Source organism: Indicator indicator, chromosome 20 (genome assembly GCF_027791375.1).
Source record: "Indicator indicator isolate 239-I01 chromosome 20, UM_Iind_1.1, whole genome shotgun sequence".
Taxonomy (NCBI): Eukaryota; Metazoa; Chordata; class Aves; order Piciformes; family Indicatoridae; genus Indicator; species Indicator indicator.
The window spans coordinates 19,420,352-19,442,366 of NC_072029.1; the positions used below are offsets into that span (position 1 = coordinate 19,420,352).

General features: G+C 45.7%; 1 protein-coding gene across 1 annotated transcript; it reads left to right on the plus strand.

Annotated features, from left to right (window-relative positions):
- Positions 1-891: 891 nt before the first annotated feature.
- On the plus strand, positions 892-21,231 carry HACD1 (3-hydroxyacyl-CoA dehydratase 1). Its single transcript, XM_054390065.1, has 7 exons — positions 892-1,019; positions 8,456-8,573; positions 11,277-11,295; positions 11,377-11,465; positions 13,231-13,352; positions 19,139-19,317; positions 21,124-21,231. Exons 1-7 carry the CDS (start codon positions 892-894, stop codon positions 21,204-21,206), a joined length of 738 nt encoding a protein of 245 aa, XP_054246040.1. The 3' UTR covers positions 21,207-21,231.
- Positions 21,232-22,015: the final 784 nt, after the last annotated feature.

The following is a 22,015-nucleotide window of genomic DNA, read 5'->3' on the forward strand; positions in this document are numbered from 1 at the left end:
CCTGTCTGTATGTTTGCATTTGAGGTGTTTGGGCTGAGTGACCATGGTCATCATGCTTATCTGTGGAAATGAGGAGCCTAAAGTTATGTGTAAGCTCCCTGCGATGGCTTTGCTTCCCTGTGGAAGCCCAGGAGCAGACTTAAAAGACAATATGCATAGTCAAACGTCACCATTCAGTCTGCCAAATGGGTTCTCTCTCTTCAGGCCCTAGGTAGAATTTTCTCCTTTCACAGGTGTGTGTCTTAGCTCTTCTTTTTGTGCTGAGGGTGGTGTTCATGAAGACACACCAGACTGGAGGATGTCCTTTCCTGAAGGTCACCCTGGCAGGTGGCTGCCGGTCCTCTGAGGTAGGGACTTGGGCATATTCCCACCAGCCGGTCTCTGAGCAGACTCCCTGATGTTCAGCCCCAGGCACACCTGTCTGTGTTTGCAAGAACTGTGGAGTTTGGAGTCACTTTTGTTGAGGTTGCCTGACAATCACCAGCAAGGCAGGAAACTCTGTGCCAACCCATAGGGAGCTTTCCGATGCTGGAGGGGAAAGCGGTATGATTACCGCGGGCCAACATCCGGGGTCGACGACCCGAGCCTGACCCGGGGACCAAAATGAGGGCTCACCCGGCCCCGCCCGGGGACCTCCCTGAGGGCTGGCGGCCAAGCTCCACCGCCCCGCCCCGCCCCGCCCCGCCCCGCCCCTGGAGGGCCGGGCGGGCCCGGGGAGGCCCCGCGAGGCGGAGGGAGGGGCGCGCAGCGGCGTGCGAGCAACGGGCGGCGGGGAAGGCGGATGGAGTGAGGGACAGCGGGCAGCGGCTGTCAGCGCGGCCTCAGCCGAGCCGCCGGGCGGGCGCCTCGTCCCCGCGGCGGAGCGACTCTTGCTGACTGGCCGGGGGAACCATGGCGTCCAGCGAGGAAGAAGGAGGCGGTAACGGAGCAGTGGAGGAGAAGGAGAATGGCAAGAGGAGGAGGCTGGGCGCCCTGGCCACGGCCTGGCTCATCTTTTACAACGTCGCCATGACCGCGGGGTAAGCGGGCGCGGGTGCGCCGTAGGCCGGCGCCTCAGCGGGACGCGGAGCTGCGACGCGGGGCGGGAGCGCGGAGCGGCGGAAGTCGGGTGCGGCGCGTTCCAGGCGAGGCAGGGTCCCGGGGCCCTGGCAGGCTGGCATTAGCCGTGGGACAGCAAGGGGCGAGAGCCGGGGTTGCAGAGGAGCCGCGGGGAACGGGGCTAGTCCTTGCCTGCCGTGCATTGCCTAATACGGTGCAGCGCTGCCGGCCGCCAGCGCGTCACCCCAAGCCCGCCGCAGAGGTTAAGTATAGCCGGGACAGGAATGCCGAGTGAGGGTGCCGCGGAGGCCGCGCTCTCGCACAACCGCCCCTCCCTCCACCGCCTCCGGGCCGGCCACCGCGGTCCCCGCTCCTTACGGGAGGGAGCAGCCGACCGGCCGCGGGCAAGAGAAAACGACCTCGGTGCCGCTAGGGGCTCGAGCACTGACGGAGCCCAGGGGCGTTGGGAAGAGCTGTTCCAGGCGGCTGGTCCCACTTGCGGCTGGCTCTGTGTGCTCACGACCCGAGTTACTCTGTGGGGCAGCAGGTTCGGGGCCCGGAGTCCCCCCTGGTCTAAGCGAGCAGAGCTTCCACCAGCGCCCTGAGCGGTAGAAAGTGCCACAGCCGAGAGCGCGGTCCCAGCGCCAGTGACGTGTGGTGAGGAGCGGGGACTGCGTGGAGCGGGACGGGGCTTGTTTGAGCTGCTGCTTCTCAATGCTTTGCTTTGAGGAAAGGGGGTGTTTATTTTGAGTAACGTATAATAAGAGCGGCCAGGTTTGCGTTGCTAGTGCTTAAAGCATGTATTTTCACTTCTTGAAAAATTGTCCTGTTCATTAACTCGGGAGAAGAAAATCTCCAACCCCAATTCATTCCCATATGCTTAAAATGAAGGAGTGCTTTTATAAAATCCTAGGCTGACATCTATCATGAGAACCATTTCACCGTGTTACCAGCGGGTGAACTCTGCCCTTTGAATCCCGTAGAGCAAAACTGCTTGGCTGTGCTTGAAGCAGGATCACAGGGAGCAGTGCAGGAAGCCAGGAATATGATCAGAGTGGCTTTTTTTCTCAGCAGCATCTCTCAGTCTTGAGCATGTATTCAGGGCTGTTCCCATACTGCAGCAACACCTTCTCAAAAGCACTTTTACTCAGTGAAATTTGTTTCTAGCTGGCAGAAATGTTACAGCCTCGTGCTCCACGTGTCAATTTGCTAATGAACACTGACTCCTGCCCCTGACTTTTTCGGGTTTGTAGCAGATTATCAAACCATATTAGTTTTGACCTTAGGCGCTGATTCAGTATCTCCCACTTCCTTTTCTCCCATCTTCCATTAGTACCAAAAGGGACCAAAACATGCAAAATAGCATATTTTATGTGGAAACAGAGAATAAGAGGTAAGAATAGATCCTTAACGTTTTTTATGGATACAGTTTAAAAGAAAAAATGAACATTTGAGATAAAGCAGTGCTTAACAGGGGCACCTCACAGGGTGTGTAACAAGAGCAGTGTATTGTCTGCAATACAGCAGAGTGTTTCAAGAGTTTTAATTAATACTTAATTGCATGTTAACCATTCTAATAAAAAATTGCTGCTTATTCTAACAAAGGTTTAGGAAACAGTTTTGATTGGGATTAAATTAACAAGGTGGGAATTATAAAAATATAGTTTTCTTTATCTTCCCAAAAACCCTGCCCCAAAATTATGTACAAAACTGATTAAATTTTATTTACAGGTTCTATTTGGTTGTGAATTCTGCAAGAATGCTTATGGGCAACTTTAGTACAATATAGAGAATTCAGAAAATGGAAAAGGCTAAGCCACAAAATAGCTTTACCCCACTTATAAAATCAGAGACAAGCCAGAACCCTAGGGAAAGCCAGTGAGTCGGGTTTTACTCATGAAGACGGAGTAGGAATTTGGAGATGGTCCCTGCATCTCTCCGTGGTAGCAGCCTTCAGAACCACAAGTTTACTAATCCAATTTGTAGATCACTTGGCATAAATCCAAAGGTAAAGGTACCCACCAAAGTTAAAGTGTCCTTAGACATGGCTCCCACAAGGTAAATCTCGTGGAGCAGCACTGTCTGAGCAGTGCAGGAAAAGCTGTACTGCTGGCGTGTTTTCAGCTAACAAGCATAGGTTTCGGTAGGCAGGGTCGTTCGAGCAGGGGCAGGGAGCAGGACCCCAGGGTAGGCAGGTCTGGGGAGACGCGAGGTCCAGGTGCTACCAGCTAATGTTGCCGCGAATCTAGTGAGTCCCAGCACGAATCCCCGGAAACCAAGTCCAGAGCAAGTCTAAGACGGCTTTCTGGTTACTCTATGTAAGATTTCACTAGACAATGTGTCCAGTACTGCTATGTACTGCGTGCGAAGAGCCCAGCCAATCCCAATTCCAAATCCCAGCACGGGTGAATCTTCGTGTGAATACACATGAGGGACTTCAGCCACCAGTGAAGGAAAGGAGCCTTTTTTACCTTTCCTGGGCTTGAGCCCAGGGGGAGGGGAAGGAAATTTCACGCCTTTGTCTTCCCCCAGTTCAAGGTTGGGGAAGGGGGTTTGGATCACCCTGCAACAGTTAGTACCCAATGTTATGGAAAGTAACCCAGTATTATGGAAAGTATTTTCCATTTCCGAGTGATTTTCATTGCTCAATACAAGAGCTTTCTTGAGATCCAAAATCAAAAGCCACTGACTACTAAATAATTCAGTCTACAGAAATGCATGCCCAAATAAAAATGTATTTGCAGTCTTTACTTCTGCATGCAGTCTAACATTACTTCTCTCTGCAACCCTTTTGTTACAGAATGAGGTGCAGAAAATGCCTTGTTGTGTTAGATGTGTTACAACTTCTCAGCTGAGGGCTAGGACAGAGTTGTTGCTGTCACCATTCCTCGTGCCAGCTGGATGTAAAGGCACTGTCACCTTCCTCTTGTCAAACACTTCACTATAAAACAGGACTGTGAAGTCCTAGCAGTGACACTCCAGTAATTCCATGCTTCCACAGTGGTGGGAGACAACTTCAAATTAACGCACTGAGATTTCAAACCCTATGCAAAATCTGAGTAACCCTTGTGGGGGCAGATTTTGGAGCTCTGGCAGATCGGATTCATGGGCTTAAAGTAGAAGGGATTAAGGGATCATCCCTACTGTGTGGGGAAGCCTGACTAACTGTATGTGAGTTTGAAATACCATCATGAAGTGCTGGAATGGGCCATGCCAAGTGGCTGGGTGTGAGAGTTGCTAAGGAGCTGACAGTGAAGCACATGCCACCCGAGGTGAGTAGAGAACTGTCACCATCCATAGACTCACATGCCCTTAAAGCATAACAAGTCTGACCTGCTTCAAGTGTTAGCCAGTACCTTCTGCTTAGGAAAGAGTGTAAGGACAGGAGATGTGCTAAATATTTATGCAAATGCTTATATAAATATATCTCCAAACGTTTAAACATCCTCTGAATCCACCTCTGAGCATTTCTCAGACCCTTCTGCCTTGTCACTTGGACCCTTCGTGAGCCAGAGCTTACTTTGTTGTACATGCTTGCTGTGGCTTTATGTGGAATGAAAGGACTTGAGTAATTGTTCCCAATACCATCAAACAAGCAGTTAAGCTGAAGTTATCATGATTTTTGTATTTTCAACTCAAAATAGCCATCCATAGCTCTGGTTCTGCCTCTAGGTCTATATTAAAGAATTTTTGTAATGTTTTAGTCTTTGTGGATTGAAACCTGAAGCTTCAAATCATCTTGCTAGCGTGATGTTCTTAAGCATGTGGTACTGCTCTTTCATTAAGGGTGGAATACGTGGCACAGGAGTTTGAAAATTCTAAATGAAAGGGGCTAATTTATAGCAAGAACTGTGCATACCTTGAGTTATTGTCTTGGTGCTGGGCTGGGTGCTGAGGATCACCACAATTTAGGAATTAATTTTATTTTGTCTAAATTTCCATCTGAGATATTAAGTTTTGTATCAAATTCCTCTTTGGTTAAAAGATGCTTTCCTTCACATTGGAAGGGTTAGCATTCAGTGTTATTGTTCAGTTTCCTTTAAAAAACCCCAAACGTTAGCTAGCATCCTGGACTTGTTTAGTCTGGAGAAGAGAAGGCTGAGGGGAAACCTCATTGCTCCCTACAGCTACCTGAAAGGAGACTGGAGTGAGGCTGGTGTTGGTCTCTTCTCCAAAGTAACCAGAGATAGCGTGAGAGAAAATGAGCTGAAGTTGTGCCAGGGGAGGGTTAGATTAAAGATTAGGAACAATTTCTTTACTGGAAGAGTGGTAAGGTGTTAGGACAGGCTGCCCAGGGGCGTGCTGGAATCACCGTCCCTGGAGGTGTTCAAGAAGTTGGAGACGTGGTATTGCAGAATATAGTTTAGTGGTCATGGTAGTTGGACATGATGATCTTAAAGGTCTTTTCCAATCTTATTGATTCTATGATCAGCAAAAGTGCTACGTAAATATACATGCATGAGCACAGAGCACCCATCCTTCAGCACTTTGGAGTCTGATTTTCAAAGGTGATTTCTCAACACTTTTGAGAGCTGAGTCATAATGGTAATTTCAGTTGGACAGTCACAAACAGAAGCATTCAGATGCAGGTGTAATGGTTTAGTGCAGAAGTCTAACTTGCCTATTCCCCCAACAAAAGTGAGAGGAAGAGTAACACAGACAAGGTTGAGGTAAAGAGATAAGAATTTAATATAACATATCATGAGCACAATGCGTAATTACCTTAGCTAATAATCCAATTAATCTAAAAATACAATACATGATTACCTTAGCTTAGCCTGGTTGCAGAAGTGCAGTGAAATACACATGGAAAAAAAATAAATCATAAAACATAAACCCAAGCCCATCAGCTACCTGACTGCTATCCATCATGCCTGCAGAAGAAAAGCCAACACCCAAGAAGCAGGAACCCCTGAGCAGCAAGTGGAACAGGAAGTCTTCCATGTTGCAATCTGAACTTCAAGCCCCATAATACTTTGCTCCAGTTAGCACTTTCATTTTTGAAGCTAGCATGGATGCAGCATGGTATGGATGACAGCAGCAGGTTCAACTCAGTCCATGAAATTCTCCACCCCTTATTCTATACCATCTGCATCATGCCCGGCAGCAATCAAGATCAAGCAACAGGCATCACTGTCCATTCTTACTCAAAGCGAGATCACTTTGCAGGACAAAGAAGACTGCTCACTGAAGATGCTCTGGAGCTCCACTATGTTCCTGTACAGTCTGTATCAGTCCATGACCAGTCTGAATGGTGGGGCTGTGTTTCCACCCTATGGCACTTGAGTCCAGTGACTGCTTCCCACTCCTCCAAGTGAAAGCTAACTGTGGTTTCATTCTGGTGCTCAGCTTCCAACACATACAGGAGTGGAGATCCCTCCATTGCACGAGTAATACAGACAGGTTCCACCTCTTCAACCTGCCAAGCCCTCCCCCAATCTGGCTGGAGGCAGGGCTCCTCTAATGCTGACTAGAATCACCTGCATCTTGTGAAGATTCTTTGGGAGCCCTTTCAGAAGGATCAGAAGCAGTATCATCTTGCTTGCTCTTCTTGAGTGATTTTTACACTGGACACTGAGGCGGCGTTCTTTGGGGGAGAATTTCCTGTAATTCAGGTACTCATGAAGCTAGGACTGCAGTGGGTTTTACATCCCACTGCCTCCTGTCGTCCTGTGGCCAAGCAAGTAAAAACCACAGGGTACGCTGGGGTGCATACCTCCCAGATTCTCTCCCAGACAGGGGAGCATCTGTTCCTCATGGCTGAAACACAGTCCTGGACAGAGGAGGAGAGATTTTCCTCATCTCCCTGAGGCCTTTGCTAGGTCCATCCATCTTGGCCATCTTCCAAAGCCTGATAAGCATAAGAGTTGAGCAATCAAACAGCTCGATCTTTCTCTTGTTCCCCAGTTCATCCTTATCTTTTGCATACTGCTTTGCACTTCTTCCTTGCACCACTGCAAGCATATACAGGACCCCAGAACATGGGCCCCCAGAAAGGAAATACAGCACATGACAGAAAAGGAAAAAAAAAAAAGAAAACTTACACAACTTTCTTAACAAGCTTCAAGCTTGTGTCTCCTGCCAAAATTGGCTACCTCATGTTGGAGTGCTAAACGTTTGAGAGCTGAGTCGTAATGGTAACTTCAGTTGGACAGTTACAAACAGAAGCATTCAGATGCAGGTGTAATGGTTTAGCGGAACACCTAACCTGCCTGCTTCCCCAACACAAAAGTGAGGGGAAGAGTTACACACAAAAACTCAGGGTTGAGATAGAGTTTAATGTAACATGAGATATCATGAGCACAATGCATCATTACCTTAGCAAATAATCTAATTCATCTAATAATCTATAATAGAATGCCTGTCTAATAATACAATGCATGATGACCTTAGCTTAGCCTGTTTGCAGAAGAAAAACAGTGAAATGCACAGGGAAAAAGACAGTATAAAACAGAAAACCAAACCCAGCAGCTACCTGACTGGCATGTGTTCCACCACCATGCCTGGGAAGAGACCACACCCAAGAAGCAGGAACCCAGAAGCAGCAACCAGAACAGGAAGTCTTGCATGTTGCAGTCTGAACTCCAAGCCCCAGTGCTGTGCTCCAGTTTCATTTTTGAAGCTGGTGCGGCTGCAGCATGGTATGGATAAAAGCAGCAGGTTCAACTCAATCCATGACAGATTGTCACAGATGAAAATTGTGAACTGAGGGCCCACAAAAAAATGTCAAAATGATGTGCACAGGTTCTGGTCCTTTACTTACCAAAAATGGTTACTTCAGTGCCATGTTCATCACATTGATAAAAGTAAAGGTGTGGGAACATTTCGTAGTGTAAATGCGTAGGCACTGCTAGGGAGAAGTCTGATGGAGCCATGATTTTGGGGGGATCTCTTCAGTTCAAGTCAGGTAATTAGTAATTGAGACAGTGTCAATTAATTCAGATTGTGTGTGTGTGTGTTTAGATCTGAATCACAGCTTTTCAGATAAGGTGTTGTTGATCACCACCATAGTGTTTACAAACACAGGAAGTTCCACCTGAACATGAGGAGAGATTTCTTTGGTGTGAGGGTGCTGGAGCCCTGGAGCAGACTGTCCAGAGAGGTTGTGGAGTCTCCTTGTCTGGAGAATTTCCAAACCCACCTGGATGCATTCCTGTGCGACCTGCCCTGGGTGATTCAGCTTTGCAGGGGCGTTGGACTCAATCTCCAGAGGCCCCTTCCAACCCCTAGCACTCTGTGATTCTGTGCAACATACCTTCATACATTATTTGTCTCTGAAGATATTTTTAATACTGTCCTAAAAATACTAAAGGGTGAAGAAGCAAAGATGGTCTTCAGCATTCTGCTGTATTCTTTCTGGTGGATGGATATCTTTGGAGTTCTGATTTGAACTGTATCCCTTCTCTTTCTTTTGTAGGTGGCTGGTGTTAGGTATTGCCATGGTGCGGTTTTATGTACAGAAAGGAACACATAGAGGCTTATTCAGAAGCGTTCAAAGGACGCTTAAATTTTTCCAGACTTTTGCTTTGCTTGAGGTAAATGTTAAAATGAGTGTGCTTTCCTGTATTGTGCATACCACAGGCAGAACATACTATTAACCTGAATTTAATATCAAAATACTATGTTAGTGCTGAAGGCCCTTTTAACTGTATGGTTTAATGAAAGTGTTTGGCAAAGCAAGGTGATCAGTTGAAACACATCAGCACATTTTTTTTCAAACGTGATTCTATCATTTTGTTAAATCAAATGCTGCCTGGGACTTGCTTTGATTTGAAAATCTTCAACTCAAAAGGGAAAATCTCTGGAGGCATTCTGCAGCAGACCAGCCCTCTGGTATAGCAGGTACTTCATCTCCATATCCAGAGGATGGTTTCCCTCTGTAACCTTATACTGGGCTCACTGTCTTTCTGTGCCATCACTGCTGCTGACTTCCAGCTAGATGTGTATGTCCCACTCAGTCTGGTGTGACAGAGGCTGTTGAAGCTGTGCAAAGTATTCATTACATAATAGGACTTTTGCCAAGCAGCGAGCTCAGTTTGTGGCACATCTCTGGAATGAAGCTGTTCGGTCTGTTGAGCATCTGAGAATTCTTTCCCAGGCACAGCAAAGAGTGTCTATCTACATTTTAATTTCTCAGTCTGCCTAAAACTGGAAGAAGCTGGGTTTGTATCAGACATTAGGAAGAAGTTCTTTAGCACAAGGGTGATGAGGCACCAATACAGGTTGCCCAGAGAAGTTGTGATGGCTTCAAGCCTTCACAATGTTGAAAGCCAGGCTGGATGGGGCCTTGAGCAACCTGGTCTAGTGGGAGGTGTTCCTGACCATGGCAGGGGGCTTGGAACTGGATGATCTTTAAGGTCTCTTCCAGCCCAAACTGTTCGATGATTTGTAGTTCAAACAATTATTAAAATCATGTGGCTGGCTGTAAATAGGCTTTTATGCTGTTAAACTTTCACAATAAGTAATTCTACTCAAATCTGCCAAAATAATATGTGGTGGTTTGAAGTTAGCCCCCAACATAAAATTGCCAGACCAGCTTAATTGAAAGCAAATGAAGCTGCATTTATAAGCAGAACTACAATCTAGAAATATGGAATGCAATGAATATATACATAACTTATGATATTTACATATATTTACAGTTTATAAACAGCACAAAACCAGGGGGTTACCAACAGTTTCCTCCTCTTCCCCTGCCTTCTTCCCTCTACATGGGACAAGAGAAAAATGGAGAAAAGCAGAGAGTAGGCTGTTTAGTACTTAGCCACAACAGTCAAGGTCAGCAAGGCAGCAGAAGCAACAGTTAGTGCCTGCTAGGGCAAAGAAACCAAAAAGGGAAAGAGTTAGTGTATACAACTAACTGTATGTTAGGTATCATAGAATCATAGAATTGTTAGGGTTGGAAGTGATCTCAGGGATCATCTAGTTCCAACCCCCCTGCCATGGGCAGAGACACCTCACACTAGGTCAGGTTGCCCAGAGCCACATCCATCCTGGCCTCAAAAACTTCTAGGGATGAGGCTTCCACCACCTCCCTGGGCAACCTGTTCCAGTGTCTCACCACCCTCATGGTGAAAAACCTCATCTTAACATCCAATTTGAATCTACCCATTTCTATTTTTTTTCCATTCCCTCCAGTCCTATCACTCTCTGACACCCTAAAAAGTCCCTCCTCAGCTTTCTTGTAGCCCCCTTCAGATACTTGAAAGCCACAATAAGGTCTCCTCAGATCCTTCTCCTCTCCAGACTGAGTAGCCCCAACTCTCTCAGTCTGTCCTCATAGGAGCTCCAGCCCTCTGCTCATCCTCGTGGTCCTTCTCTGGACATGTTCCAGCACCTCCAGATCTTTCCTGTAATATGGACTCCAGAACTGGATGCAGTACTCCAGGTGGGGTCTCACCAGAGCGGAGTACAGGGGAGAATCATTTCCCTTGCCCTGCTGGCCACACTTCTCCTGATGCAGCCCAGGATGTGATTTGGTTTCTGGGCTGCAAGTGCGCACTGGTAGCTCATGTTGAGCTTCTCATCCACCAGCACCCCCAAGCCATTTTCTTCAGGGCTGCTCTCAAGCCAGTCCCTGCCCAGCCTATATTGGTACTTGGGATTGCCCTGACCCAGAATCAGGACCTTAAATTTGGTCTTTTTGAACCTCATGAGGTTCAACCAATGGGATTATTTAGACCTTGTCATTATTTTCCTTTTCACATCCAATGGTAATTTATTTAAATTCTATCACTTTCTGTTCAAGATCTGTGGAAAATTTTCTAGGCATTGCCTAAAACTGCCACATAATGAAAAGGACTCAGTTGCTGAGCATTACTGAGCAGAAAATATAACAAATCTGATGCTTCATAGCTGTCATTGGCAAAAGTGTAACAGTGTTATTAATCTGCAATGAATACAGAGCATCCCTTATGTGGTTCCCTCCACACTGTCCTGCAAAATTCTTGTTTGAATCAAGTAATGGGAAAGGAAGCTTAGTAACTGAAAAAAATCAATGCTTTGCCTCTGCATGTGTAACATATACAGGTATTCAGGAAAAGAGAGCGCTTTTGTGTGTGGCGACCAGATGCTGAGCCCATCACCACAGTGGTGGGCAGGACTCTGATGTGTATTGCTTTTAAACACTGTTAGCTGGAGACAAAAAGCCTTCAGAATTAGGTTTGTATTGCTGTTGTTGATAGGGTAGGCAGTAACATGCTCCCCATCAGTAACCTCTAATTTATTTTCATTTACAGGTAGTCCACTGTGCAGTTGGTGAGTGATTTGTTTCAGTTTCTCTTGTAACTAATGAAAAGCTGACTGGTGGAACAAAGGTAACATGTTTCTCTTTTTAAGGAATAGTTCGCACATCTGTGCTTGTGACTGGGGTCCAAGTGAGTTCAAGAATCTTCATGGTGTGGTTCATTGCACATAGCATTAAACAGGTACGTGCCTAAGCAAGTGGTGCTTGAGTTTCTTTAGGAGAAGCTACTAATGCAGTTCTCATTTCACAGGGAAGACAAGTGAAAAATTACTGATGTTCTTACATCAGTATGCTGATGTACTTGAGTGGTTTCGGAAGCTGTGGTTGCAGGATGGAATTTGTGTACTTCTACCTAGGAGACTGAGTCTGGGTCTTAGCTGTGAACCAGCACTGTCTTCAGCATCATGCCAGCAGTGATCTGCCTAAGTGAGATCAATTGCTGCTGTTGAGCAGCAAATCTACCACAGTGTCACCTCTTCACTTTCAGAACCTTCAATTAGCATTTGCTGAATCAATCTAAATGAAAAAACATCTTACATTGTAGTTACCTGGATAAACATGGTTGTGAGTTTGCAATTTATTTTAGGAAGATTCCCAGGATTTTAATGTTATGGTGACGATGCCATTTGGTGGCATGCACGCTGTACCTTACATGGACACCAAGTCATCCAGCCTGCCACAGGGACACTTCAGGTCCTGTAGTGTATTTGCCTGGCCATGCATGATTATTGTAAGCCTGGTGATTTGTTAGCAAAATGAAACGAGCATCCTGCTTACAGCTAGTGGAGAGGATGTGCAGGTCAGTTGCTGAGGTTTCTTTCTGTGAAGGGCATGTAAGAATTTAGTGATGGATTTTGAGTCTGTGTTCCTGAATTTGTTGCACCAGAAGAAGCTGAGCCATTAAACTGTCTCACCAGCAGATGGCATTTGCCTTCCTGCTGCTGGGGACCCTGGCACCTGCTTCACTTGTCGCATCCCTGTGTTTCAGTCATGAATAGCTCGTTTTCTGCGCTTCATCTTTTCCTTTACTGTTGCTTTTCTTAACATGGAACAGGCTTTTCAGAGCTTTGATTTATTTTGTTTGTGTAAGGTAAGTGTAATCCTTTTTTCCTTAAGGGAAAGAAAATTACTTGCCTGTAATGCTCCTTCTCAGAAGGTAGACTTTGTAAGAGATCCCCACATGCTGCCTTTGTGTTTGGGGACTTCTGTTTATTTGTTCACTTAGAGTGAAAAAAGAAATGGCATTTTGAAACAGCAGAGAGATGTGCTACCTACTGATGAGACAGTTTAATGACTCAGATCTTACAGGTGATTGCTGAGTGAGTGTACCCAAAGCTCCTGACCTACCAGCTACTCTTCATGTAGTGATCCATCTGTGTTCCAGCTCCTTACCTACCTTTCAGCTGACTGAAAAGGCAAATTTCATCTTCTGCAATCAAGTTGCCATTAGTAGATTATACTAAGCAATTGCTTTTGTCCAAAGCTTGCTGGAGACATGCATTATATGGGGAGGAAGAAGCAAGATAAAGTGAAAGGGGGTCTAGGAGACAGAATAGTGAAATGCAAAGTCAGTCAAAACTAATTGTGAAAGGAACACATCTTCTGTAGCATGGTTTTCTTCTTGCTGTTTTGTGGAGTGAAAAAATAAGCAAGTAAATCAAGCACAGCTAAAAAGAGGGAAACAGGCAGCATAATGAAAACGCAGCTAGAGAACACAGAGGAGGAATAAGCTTGGTTGTAGGACTTTGAATTTTGAGATTTGAATAACAGGTAAAGATTGCTTAGGAAGTGTGCATGGGAATGGCTTCAGAATATTCCTTTTATGCCAGAATTCTCTTTACGAGACATTAGTTCTGTTCCATGTATCTTAAACAGATGTCTGTTGCAGTCTGCACATCAAAGGAGCTTTTGGCTGAAGAAAGTATTGGTTCTTTGTGCTTCTGCAGATCCAGAATGAGGAGAGCGTTGTTCTTTTTCTGGTTGTATGGACTGTGACAGAGATCACTCGATATTCCTTCTACACATTCAACCTGCTCAACCATTTGCCGTACTTCATTAAATGGGCCAGGTGGAGATGTCTTGCACTTCAGTTCCTCATGGTTATGTGCACGCTGGTTTCATGCATGTTGAGCTAACACACGGGACAGCCCATGCTTGAGCCTGGCTGATGTGTCAACAGACTGCAAGGTGTTGCTTTCTGTACCCTGAGATTGCTGCTTGGTTTACAATGTTAAACATATTTTAGCTGAGATTTTGGGGGGTGATGTGTTCTTTGCTTTGTATTTTACAGTTTGAATTCTGCTTTCTTTCAGTTTTTCAATCTTTGGAGTAGTCTTTTAACTTGCAGGATGACTCCTTAAGATGCTTTGGCCAGAATTAAGCACATCTGTGGATTTCAGATCTTTGGGACTGTAGCAGTTGTTGTCACTCAGTCTGTACACATAATGTTACTCGATGAGAAATTCTGCTTCTGTAAGCTCAGGTAGCAGCTTATACACATGTGAGTGTACTTATGGTTGGCCACTGGAGCATGTGTGTTAGAGACTGCATGTTTTATCACCAGATTTAACTGGAAGAGCAGTATCCTCTCTAGTCATCTGTAAAGTACTTGTAAGACAGACAGACTTTCACACTCTGAATGAATATAACCTTCCTTCTGCACAGGCAGCCCTCACTTTAAAGAGCTTTAAAGTGGGGTTTAATTTTCTTTTCTGTTTATTGTACAGGTAACGCAGCTGTGATGTTTTTAGTGCATGTCTCCACTATGTCTGATACTTGTGGCCATTCTTACACATTCTCTTTTGCTAATACCTAAGGTTTGGTTGTGTTTAAGTCCTAAATTACAAACTTAAAAATATTCAGGTCTGGTTTCATTATTTTTTACGTAGGCTTCAGAAAGAGAAATGCATTCAGAAAGTACTGCACTGACATATGCTTTGTGCCATTATGGCAGTGTGTCTTGAGTGACAGATTTTATGTTTCCTTATAATAGATAATAGGGGGGAAAACTGCCATTCTCACAGCAGAGAGATTTACTGATATAAACTGCAAAGTGCTGGCACTGGGGTTGGCAGGACTCATTGGGAGGGCTTTAAACTAGGTCTGAAGGGGGTGGGTGTGGAAACCAGTCTCCCTGGAAAGGAGGGAGGACCACACAAACTGGTGAAATCAGCAGCCCAGCTGAAGTGCATGTACACCAATGCACGCAGTATGGGCAACAAAAAAGAGGAACTGGAACTCTTGGTTCACCAGGAAGACTATGATGTAGTTGCCATTACAGAAACGTGGTGGGACGATTCTCACAATTGGAGTACTGCACTGGGGGGTTATAAGCTCTTTAGGAGAGACAGGCAAGGGAGAAGAGGAGGAGGGGTGGCTCTGTATATTAGGGAATCTTTTGATGCCTCAGAACTCGAGGTTGCAGATGAAAGGATTGAATGCTTATGGGTTAAAATCAGAGGGAGGCCACACAAAACTGACATCCTGGTTGGAGTCTGTTACAGACCACCCAACCAGGATGAGGAGGCCGATGAGATATTCTATAAGCAGCTGGAAGCTGTCTCAAGATCATCAGACCTTGTCCTTGTGGGGGACTTTAACCTACCAGACATCTGCTGGGAACTTAATTCAGCAGAGAGGAGACAGTCCAGAAGGTTCCTAGAGTGTATGGATGACAGCTTCCTGATGCAGCTCTTAGGTGAACCTACCAGGGGCAAGGCTCTGCTTGATCTGCTGTTCTCAAATAGAGAAGGGCTGGTGGGAGATGTGATGGTTGGAGGCTGTCTAGGGTGCAGCGACCATGAGATAGTGGAGTTTTCAATATGCAGGGAAATAGGGAGGAGCAGTAACAGAACCCTCACTTTGGACTTTCGGAGGGCAAACTTCAGGTTGTTCAGGCAACTTATTCAGAAAGTTCCCTGGGTAACAGCCCTTAAGAACAAAGGGGTCCAGGATGGTTGGACCTACTTCAAACAGGAGCTCCTAAAGGCACAGGAACTGGCAGTTCCCACATGCCGTAAGACGAGCCGGCGGGGAAGACGACCGGCCAGGATGAGCAAGGAGCTCCTGAAGGATTTAAGGGAAAAAAAGAGGGTTTATCGCCTTTGGAAAGGGGGGGAGGCAACTAGTGATATGTTTAAGGATGTTGTTAGATCATGTAGAAGAAAAATTAGAGAGGCAAAAGCACAGTTAGAAATTAAACTGGCCGCTTCTGTGAAAGACAACAAAAAGCATTTTTATAAATATATTAATGCTAAAAAGAGGGGCAGGAGGAGCCTCCACTCTTTATTGGACGTGGAGGGTAACATTGTGACTAAGGATGAGGAGAAGGCTGAGATTCTAAATACCTTCTTTGCCTCCATTTTCAACAGTAAGGCAGGAGGACTTCAGGATAACTGGCCTCCTGAGCTGGTTGATGGGGCCAAGGAGCAGTGCTGTACTCCTGAAATCCATGTGGAATTAGTTCGAGACTTGTTGAGTCACTTGGATATTCACAAGTCCATGGGACCTGATGGGATTCATCCTAGGGTGCTGAAAGAGCTGGCAGATGAGCTGGCCAAGCCTCTGTCCATCATTTTCCACCAGTCCTGGCTCACTGGAGAGGTCCCAGAAGACTGGAAACTGGCCAATGTGACAGCCATCCACAAGAAGGGACGAACAGAAGAACCTGGGAACTCCAGGCCTGTCAGCCTGACCTCAGTGCCAGGGAAAATCATGGAGCAGATTGTCTTGGGGGCAATCAATGAATGCCTGAAGGATAGCCAAGGAATCAGGCCCAGCCAACATGGATTTAGGAAGGGCAGGTCCTGCCTGACCAACCTGATCTCCTTCTATGATCAGGTGACCCGCCTGGTGGACGTGGGAAAGGCTGTGGATGTAGTCTACCTGGACTTCAGCAAGGCCTTTGACACTGTCCCCCACAGCAAACTCCTGGCCAAGCTGTCAGCCTGTGGCTTGGACAGCAGCACTCTGTGCTGGGTTAGGAACTGGCTGGAGGGCCGAGCCCAGAGAGTGGTGGTGAATGGTGCCACATCCAGCTGGCAGCCTGTCACTAGTGGTGTCCCCCAGGGATCAGTGCTGGGCCCCATCCTGTTCAATATCTTTATTGATGATCTGGATGAGGGGATTGAGTCCATCATCAGTAAATTTGCAGATGACACCAAGCTGGGAGCAGGTGTTGATCTGTTAGAAGGTAGAAGGGCTCTGCAGAGGGACCTTGACAGGCTGGACAGATGGGCAGAGTCCAACATGATGGCATTCAACAAATCCAAGTGCCAGGTGCTGCACTTTGGCCACAACAACCCCATGCAGAGCTACAGGCTGGGGTCAGAGTGGCTGGAGAGCAGCCAGGTGGAAAGGGACCTGGGGGTACTGGTTGACAGGCGCCTGAACATGAGCCAGCAGTGTGCCCAGGTGGCCAAGAGAGCCAATGGCATCCTGGCCTGCATCAGGCATAGTGTGGCCAGCAGGAGCAGGGAGGTCATTGTACCCCTGTACACAGCACTGGTTAGGCCACACCTTGAGTACTGTGTCCAGTTCTGGGCCCCTCAGTTTAGGAAAGATGTTGAATTGCTGGAGCATGTCTGGAGAAGGGCAACGAGGCTGGTGAGAGGCCTTGAGCACAAGTCCTATGAGGAGAGGCTGAGGGAGCTGGGACTGTTTAGCCTGGAGAAGAGAAGGCTCAGGGGTGACCTCATTGCTGTCTACAACTACCTGAAGGGAGGTTGTAGCCAGGAGGGGGTTGGTCTCTTCTCCCAGACAACCAGCACCAGAACAAGAGGACACAGTCTCAAGCTGCGCCAGGGGAGGTTTAGGCTGGAGGTGAGGAGAAAGTTCTTCACAGAGAGAGTGGTTGGCCATTGGAATGTGCTGCCCAGGGAGGTGGTGGAGTCACCATCCCTGGAGGTGTTCAAGAGGGGATTGGAAGTGGCACTTGGTGCCATGGTTTAGATAGGCATGAGGTGTAGGGTGACAGGTTGGACTCAATGATCCTTGAGGTCTCTTCCAACCTTCTTGATTCTATTCTATTCTATTCTATTCTATTCTATGCAAAGGAAATATTTGCAAATGTGTTATCTTTTCATAGGGGCTAAAATAGCCCAACAAGGTTTATGGATAATCATACAGCACAACTGGGCATAAATTCAGTACTCCCAAGGAGATGGAAATTTCTGCTCTTTAGCTGATATCTGTAAAAAGTTGGTCTGTCTGTGGGTAATGGAATAGGAGTGCTCTACATTTTTGTTCAGAATTTTTACTTTGGTCTTTTTCCCAATGCATAAAGACAAACTGCGGCTAGGTCACGGCATCAGTTCCTTCCAATACCTCCCGTAATCTGTTCTCTGACTTGTGAGTCCTCTAAGACCAGGAGGATTTCATGTTGAGATTGTTCGGCCTGGAGAGGAGAAAGCTGTAGGGAGACCTTCAAGCAGCCTTCCAGTATCTGAAAGGGGCTACAGAAGAGCTGACGAGGGACTTTTGGCAAAGGCCTATAGGGGCAGGATGGCTACTGGAAGAAGCTGGGTTTAGATTAGACATGAGGAGGAAATTCTTCCCCATGAGGGTGGTGAGGCCCTGGAAGAGATTGTCTGGAGAAGTTGTGGAGGCTTCAAGCCTGATAGTGTTCAGAACCAGGTTGGATGGGGCCTTGAACAAACTGTTCAGTAGGAGGTATCCTTGCCCATGGCAGGGTGTTGGAACTGGGTGATCTTTAAGGTCCCTTCCAGCCCAACCCATTCACCCAGCGCATTCTGTGATTCTGTGTTTAGTTGCTGCTGTTTTGGATTTCATCTCTTTTGGTCGTAGGGTGGTCATCTTTCCATGCAACAGTCAAATGCTGTTCCCTGCATGAACTCTAGAGCTGTTTCTTAGGAGAAGCTATACCTGCATGGTTCACTACATGTAAGGACAGCACAAATGTTTGTTGTTTCGTCGCCACCTTATGTGGTCTATAGCATTCAAATCCTGTTTTCTTTAAGCTAAATGCCTTCCTCTTTTACTTGAAAATCTCCTCCCCATTTAAAAATGGATCTGATAAGTCTTTGGTGCTCTCGTTTTATTTATTTCCATTACTGGTAAATCACAGAATCATGAAGGTTGGAAAAGACCTCCAAGATCATCAAGCCCAACCATAGCCCAACTACCATGACCACTAAACTATATCCTGAAGCACCACATCTATAGCTTCTTGAACACCTCCAGGGATGGTGACTCTACCACCTCCCTGGGCAGCCTGTTCTAGCCCCTCACCACTCTACCAGCAAAGAAAATTTTCCTAATCTCCAACTGAGCTCTCCCCTGGCACAGCGTAAGCTCATTTCCTCTCATCCTATCACTAGTTACCTGGGAGAAGAGACCAAGGTAGTATTAGTTGTGTTTCCTATGTGTCAATGAGTAAAACAGGCTTCTGATGTCTCTCTTCATTGTTTTCAAATACATTCTGATAGGTAGATCTGACCCAGTGTGCAAGTCCTATGACAAAGACAGCAGCAGCATCTGAATTTGGGATCTGGTCCTGGCCTGAATCCTGACAGTGCCAATAGGATTAGTAAATTTTTTTTAGAAGTCTTTACTGGAGACAACAAATGTGCAGATTTCCCTGCTCTTTGGAGCAGCTGCACCAGTGTCCTGAAAGCTCCCTGTTTCTGAGGAAAAGGACTGAGCAATGCATCCTCTGTAGAGCTAAGCACCGCTGTCCAGAGTAACTGTGTCCTCTGCCAGGTCAGGATGTGCTTCCATTTTGTTGCTGGAGCTACTGTCACACGTTGCTGTGCCACTAATAGCAAGAGGAAATATTAAATTCATGGAGTGTTTCTCACAAGGTTATTTTTCTGTTTTGTTTTGTTTTGAATGCAGGTACAACTTTTTTATCATTCTTTATCCTGCTGGAGTCGCAGGTGAACTGCTAACCATATATGCTGCTTTACCCTACGTGAAGAAAACAGGAATGTTTTCACTGAGACTTCCCAACAAATACAATGTCTCCTTTGACTACTATTATTTTCTCATTATTGTCATGTTCTCCTACGTGCCGTGTAAGTATTCCATAGCTCTAGTAATGCTAGCAACATTATAACCTGTTATCAGCAATGCTGGGAGCATTGCTTGCAGTACTGAAGGCTCCCTGCTCTAAAAGCCTGCTTTCCCTTGTTCCAAGCTTTGCTGTGCTTTAATTAGTTAGACTGTAGTTTTCCATCCTCAGAACAGAAGCCATATTAAAAACTTGAGGGAAAATGCTAACAAACGTTTGTAAGAGTGGGACAAAGTCAAGAACTATTTTGACTTACACACAGACATGTCGGTAACTGTTGCTGAGAATTTCTGGTGCCTCTGCTACTTGGAAGCAATGGCTTAAAAACTGTCCTGCAAATTGTGCCAGATTTGTGCCTTGTTTTTTGTGCTTTTAATATCCATTTACATGTCACCAATTGGTCATCACCATTGGAGCATGCTCTGGAGAAACTTGAAGCAATGCTTTCCAAGATTTCATTTTCACAGATACCCAACTCCTGAACCTCTCTTCACAGACTTCAGTCTCTGGTTTAATCAGATTGTCCTTGCACTGCTGGATACCAGGACCCACAGATCAACTGGCTAACCAGAGCTAAGATCAGAGGCACTGTCTGTCTTTCTCTTCCAGTGTTGTTTCCACTGGAGATTAAGTGGTGTACATAAGGAGAAAACAGCCTGATTTGGATACAGCACCATGAATGGGGCTGGACCAAACAAGGCAAATAGAACATTTTAGGTAACCTGGAGGCTGGAAGCAAGGCAAATGATAGGCAGAGGGATTGAGAAGCAGGGAAACAGGTTAAAAGGGAGCAGAAAATCTCGCTGAGGAGGATAGGCTGAGGGAGCTGGGTCTCTTTAGCTTGGAGAAGAGGAGTCTGAAGGGTGCCCTCATTCGTGTTGATAAAGATGTGCAGGGCAGTGTTGGCCTCTGCTCAGGGATGTCCAAGGACAGGACAAGGGGCACTGGGGGCAAGCTGGAGCAGAGGAAGTGCCACAGAAACAGAAGGGAAAACATTTTCATTATGAGGGTGCTGGAGGCCTGGAGCATGCTGCCCAGAGAGGTTGTGGAGTCTGGAGTCTCTGGAGATTTTCCAAACTCACCTGGATGTGTTCCTGTGTTCCTGCCCTGAGTGTTCTTGCTCAGGCAGGGGGGCTGGGCTGGATGATCTCTAGAGCTCCTTTCCAAGCCCTAACGTTCTATGATTTAGTCTACACCCATAAAAGGTATTTAAGAAGTTGACCTTGAACATGGATTTTCACAATATGCACACAGCCTGTGAAATTTTTTTAGTCACAAGAAATCATGAAAGCCAATGGGAGAGACTTGTGAATAAAAAAAGGCCTAAGCAATCATAACTTACTAACAGTCTTACAGTTGTTTATGTAACTTAATGCTGTGGGAATAAGTCTGATTTTCTGTCCATTAAATGTATCGGCAAGACAGTAATAGAATAGATCTTGGAGGACCAGGAGAGACTTGAACAAGTAGGGTAAATATTAATCCTCCTCAAAGGCTTAATTCAGACATGCTTATCTTAGACTTGGGCACTGCCAGGAAGTGGTTAAGTCCTGTTTATTACAAAGAAGGTGTTGGAGTGAAGTTCCTGGAGTAGAGGGTGTACATGCAGGGGGCTTTGTCTGCCTTTTGAGGAATCACTGCTTTGCAGTTCACTGCAGTGTTCATGACTTGCTGTTATTTACTTCAATCAGCTGCACCACTGTCTCCTGTATCTTTCTCTCAGTTCATTGCTCTGCATAATTGCATTTTTCTGTTACATGATCTGTTGACTTTTTACATCTAATTTGCTTTCTTCTGTGCTTTGCCCAAGTGTTTCCACAACTCTACTTCCACATGCTGCGACAGAGAAGAAGGGTGCTTCATGGAGAGGTGGTTGTGGAAAAGGACGACTGAGTCAAACTATGTAATGGTGCTTCTAATAGAAAAAGAGACAAGTAAAAATCCAAACCTTACTGTGATTTATATGAGTCCAAGTTTTAAAACATGGAACAAGAATAAACAACTGTGCATAAAATAGTATGGACTGTATTATTTTTACCATGAATATATCTTCAGACTTAACTCTTCATCTTTTGTTTCCCTTTGGTTTCGAACCGTTGATTTTTTCAAACAAATTATTTTCTTATTTTCATTAGGTTGACAAATAGCCTTAGGAATTGAAATAGTTGGTTGCTGTGCTTTCTGTTCTGAAAGTTCTGTTCTGACCTTTAGCCATCAGCAAGAACAGAAGCAGAGTTGCTAAGTTGTACTGAAAGTGAGTGTTCCAGAAAGCAGAGCATAAAGTAGCTAATGATGGTCTTTTATAGGCTAGGTGGCTCAAATGTTATCCAAGCTTTATATGATTAACTTTCCAGTTCTAAGTTAGCACCTTGTTTATGATTCTTTAAATTACAGGATCACACTGTAGAATTCCAGAAGGACTTTTGAAAGAAGATGAATTCTTGCTTGTCAGTGCAAGTTTAGATGGCTCTGTATTTTCATTTGTAATTTTAAAGCTGTGTAGAATAACAGATATAACATTAACTGGTTGAAAGTTTGTGCTGAGGAGTGGCCTTGATGTGCCTACCTTTCTCTGATCAGTGGCTGGAGTGGGGCTGGTTTGCAGGGGAAGGAGATTGGTTGTCAGTGTTTCCTGTTCTGCATTTCATCACCTGTGCAGAAAAATGATGGCACTGCATTTAGAAACTAGCTGTAGTGAGATA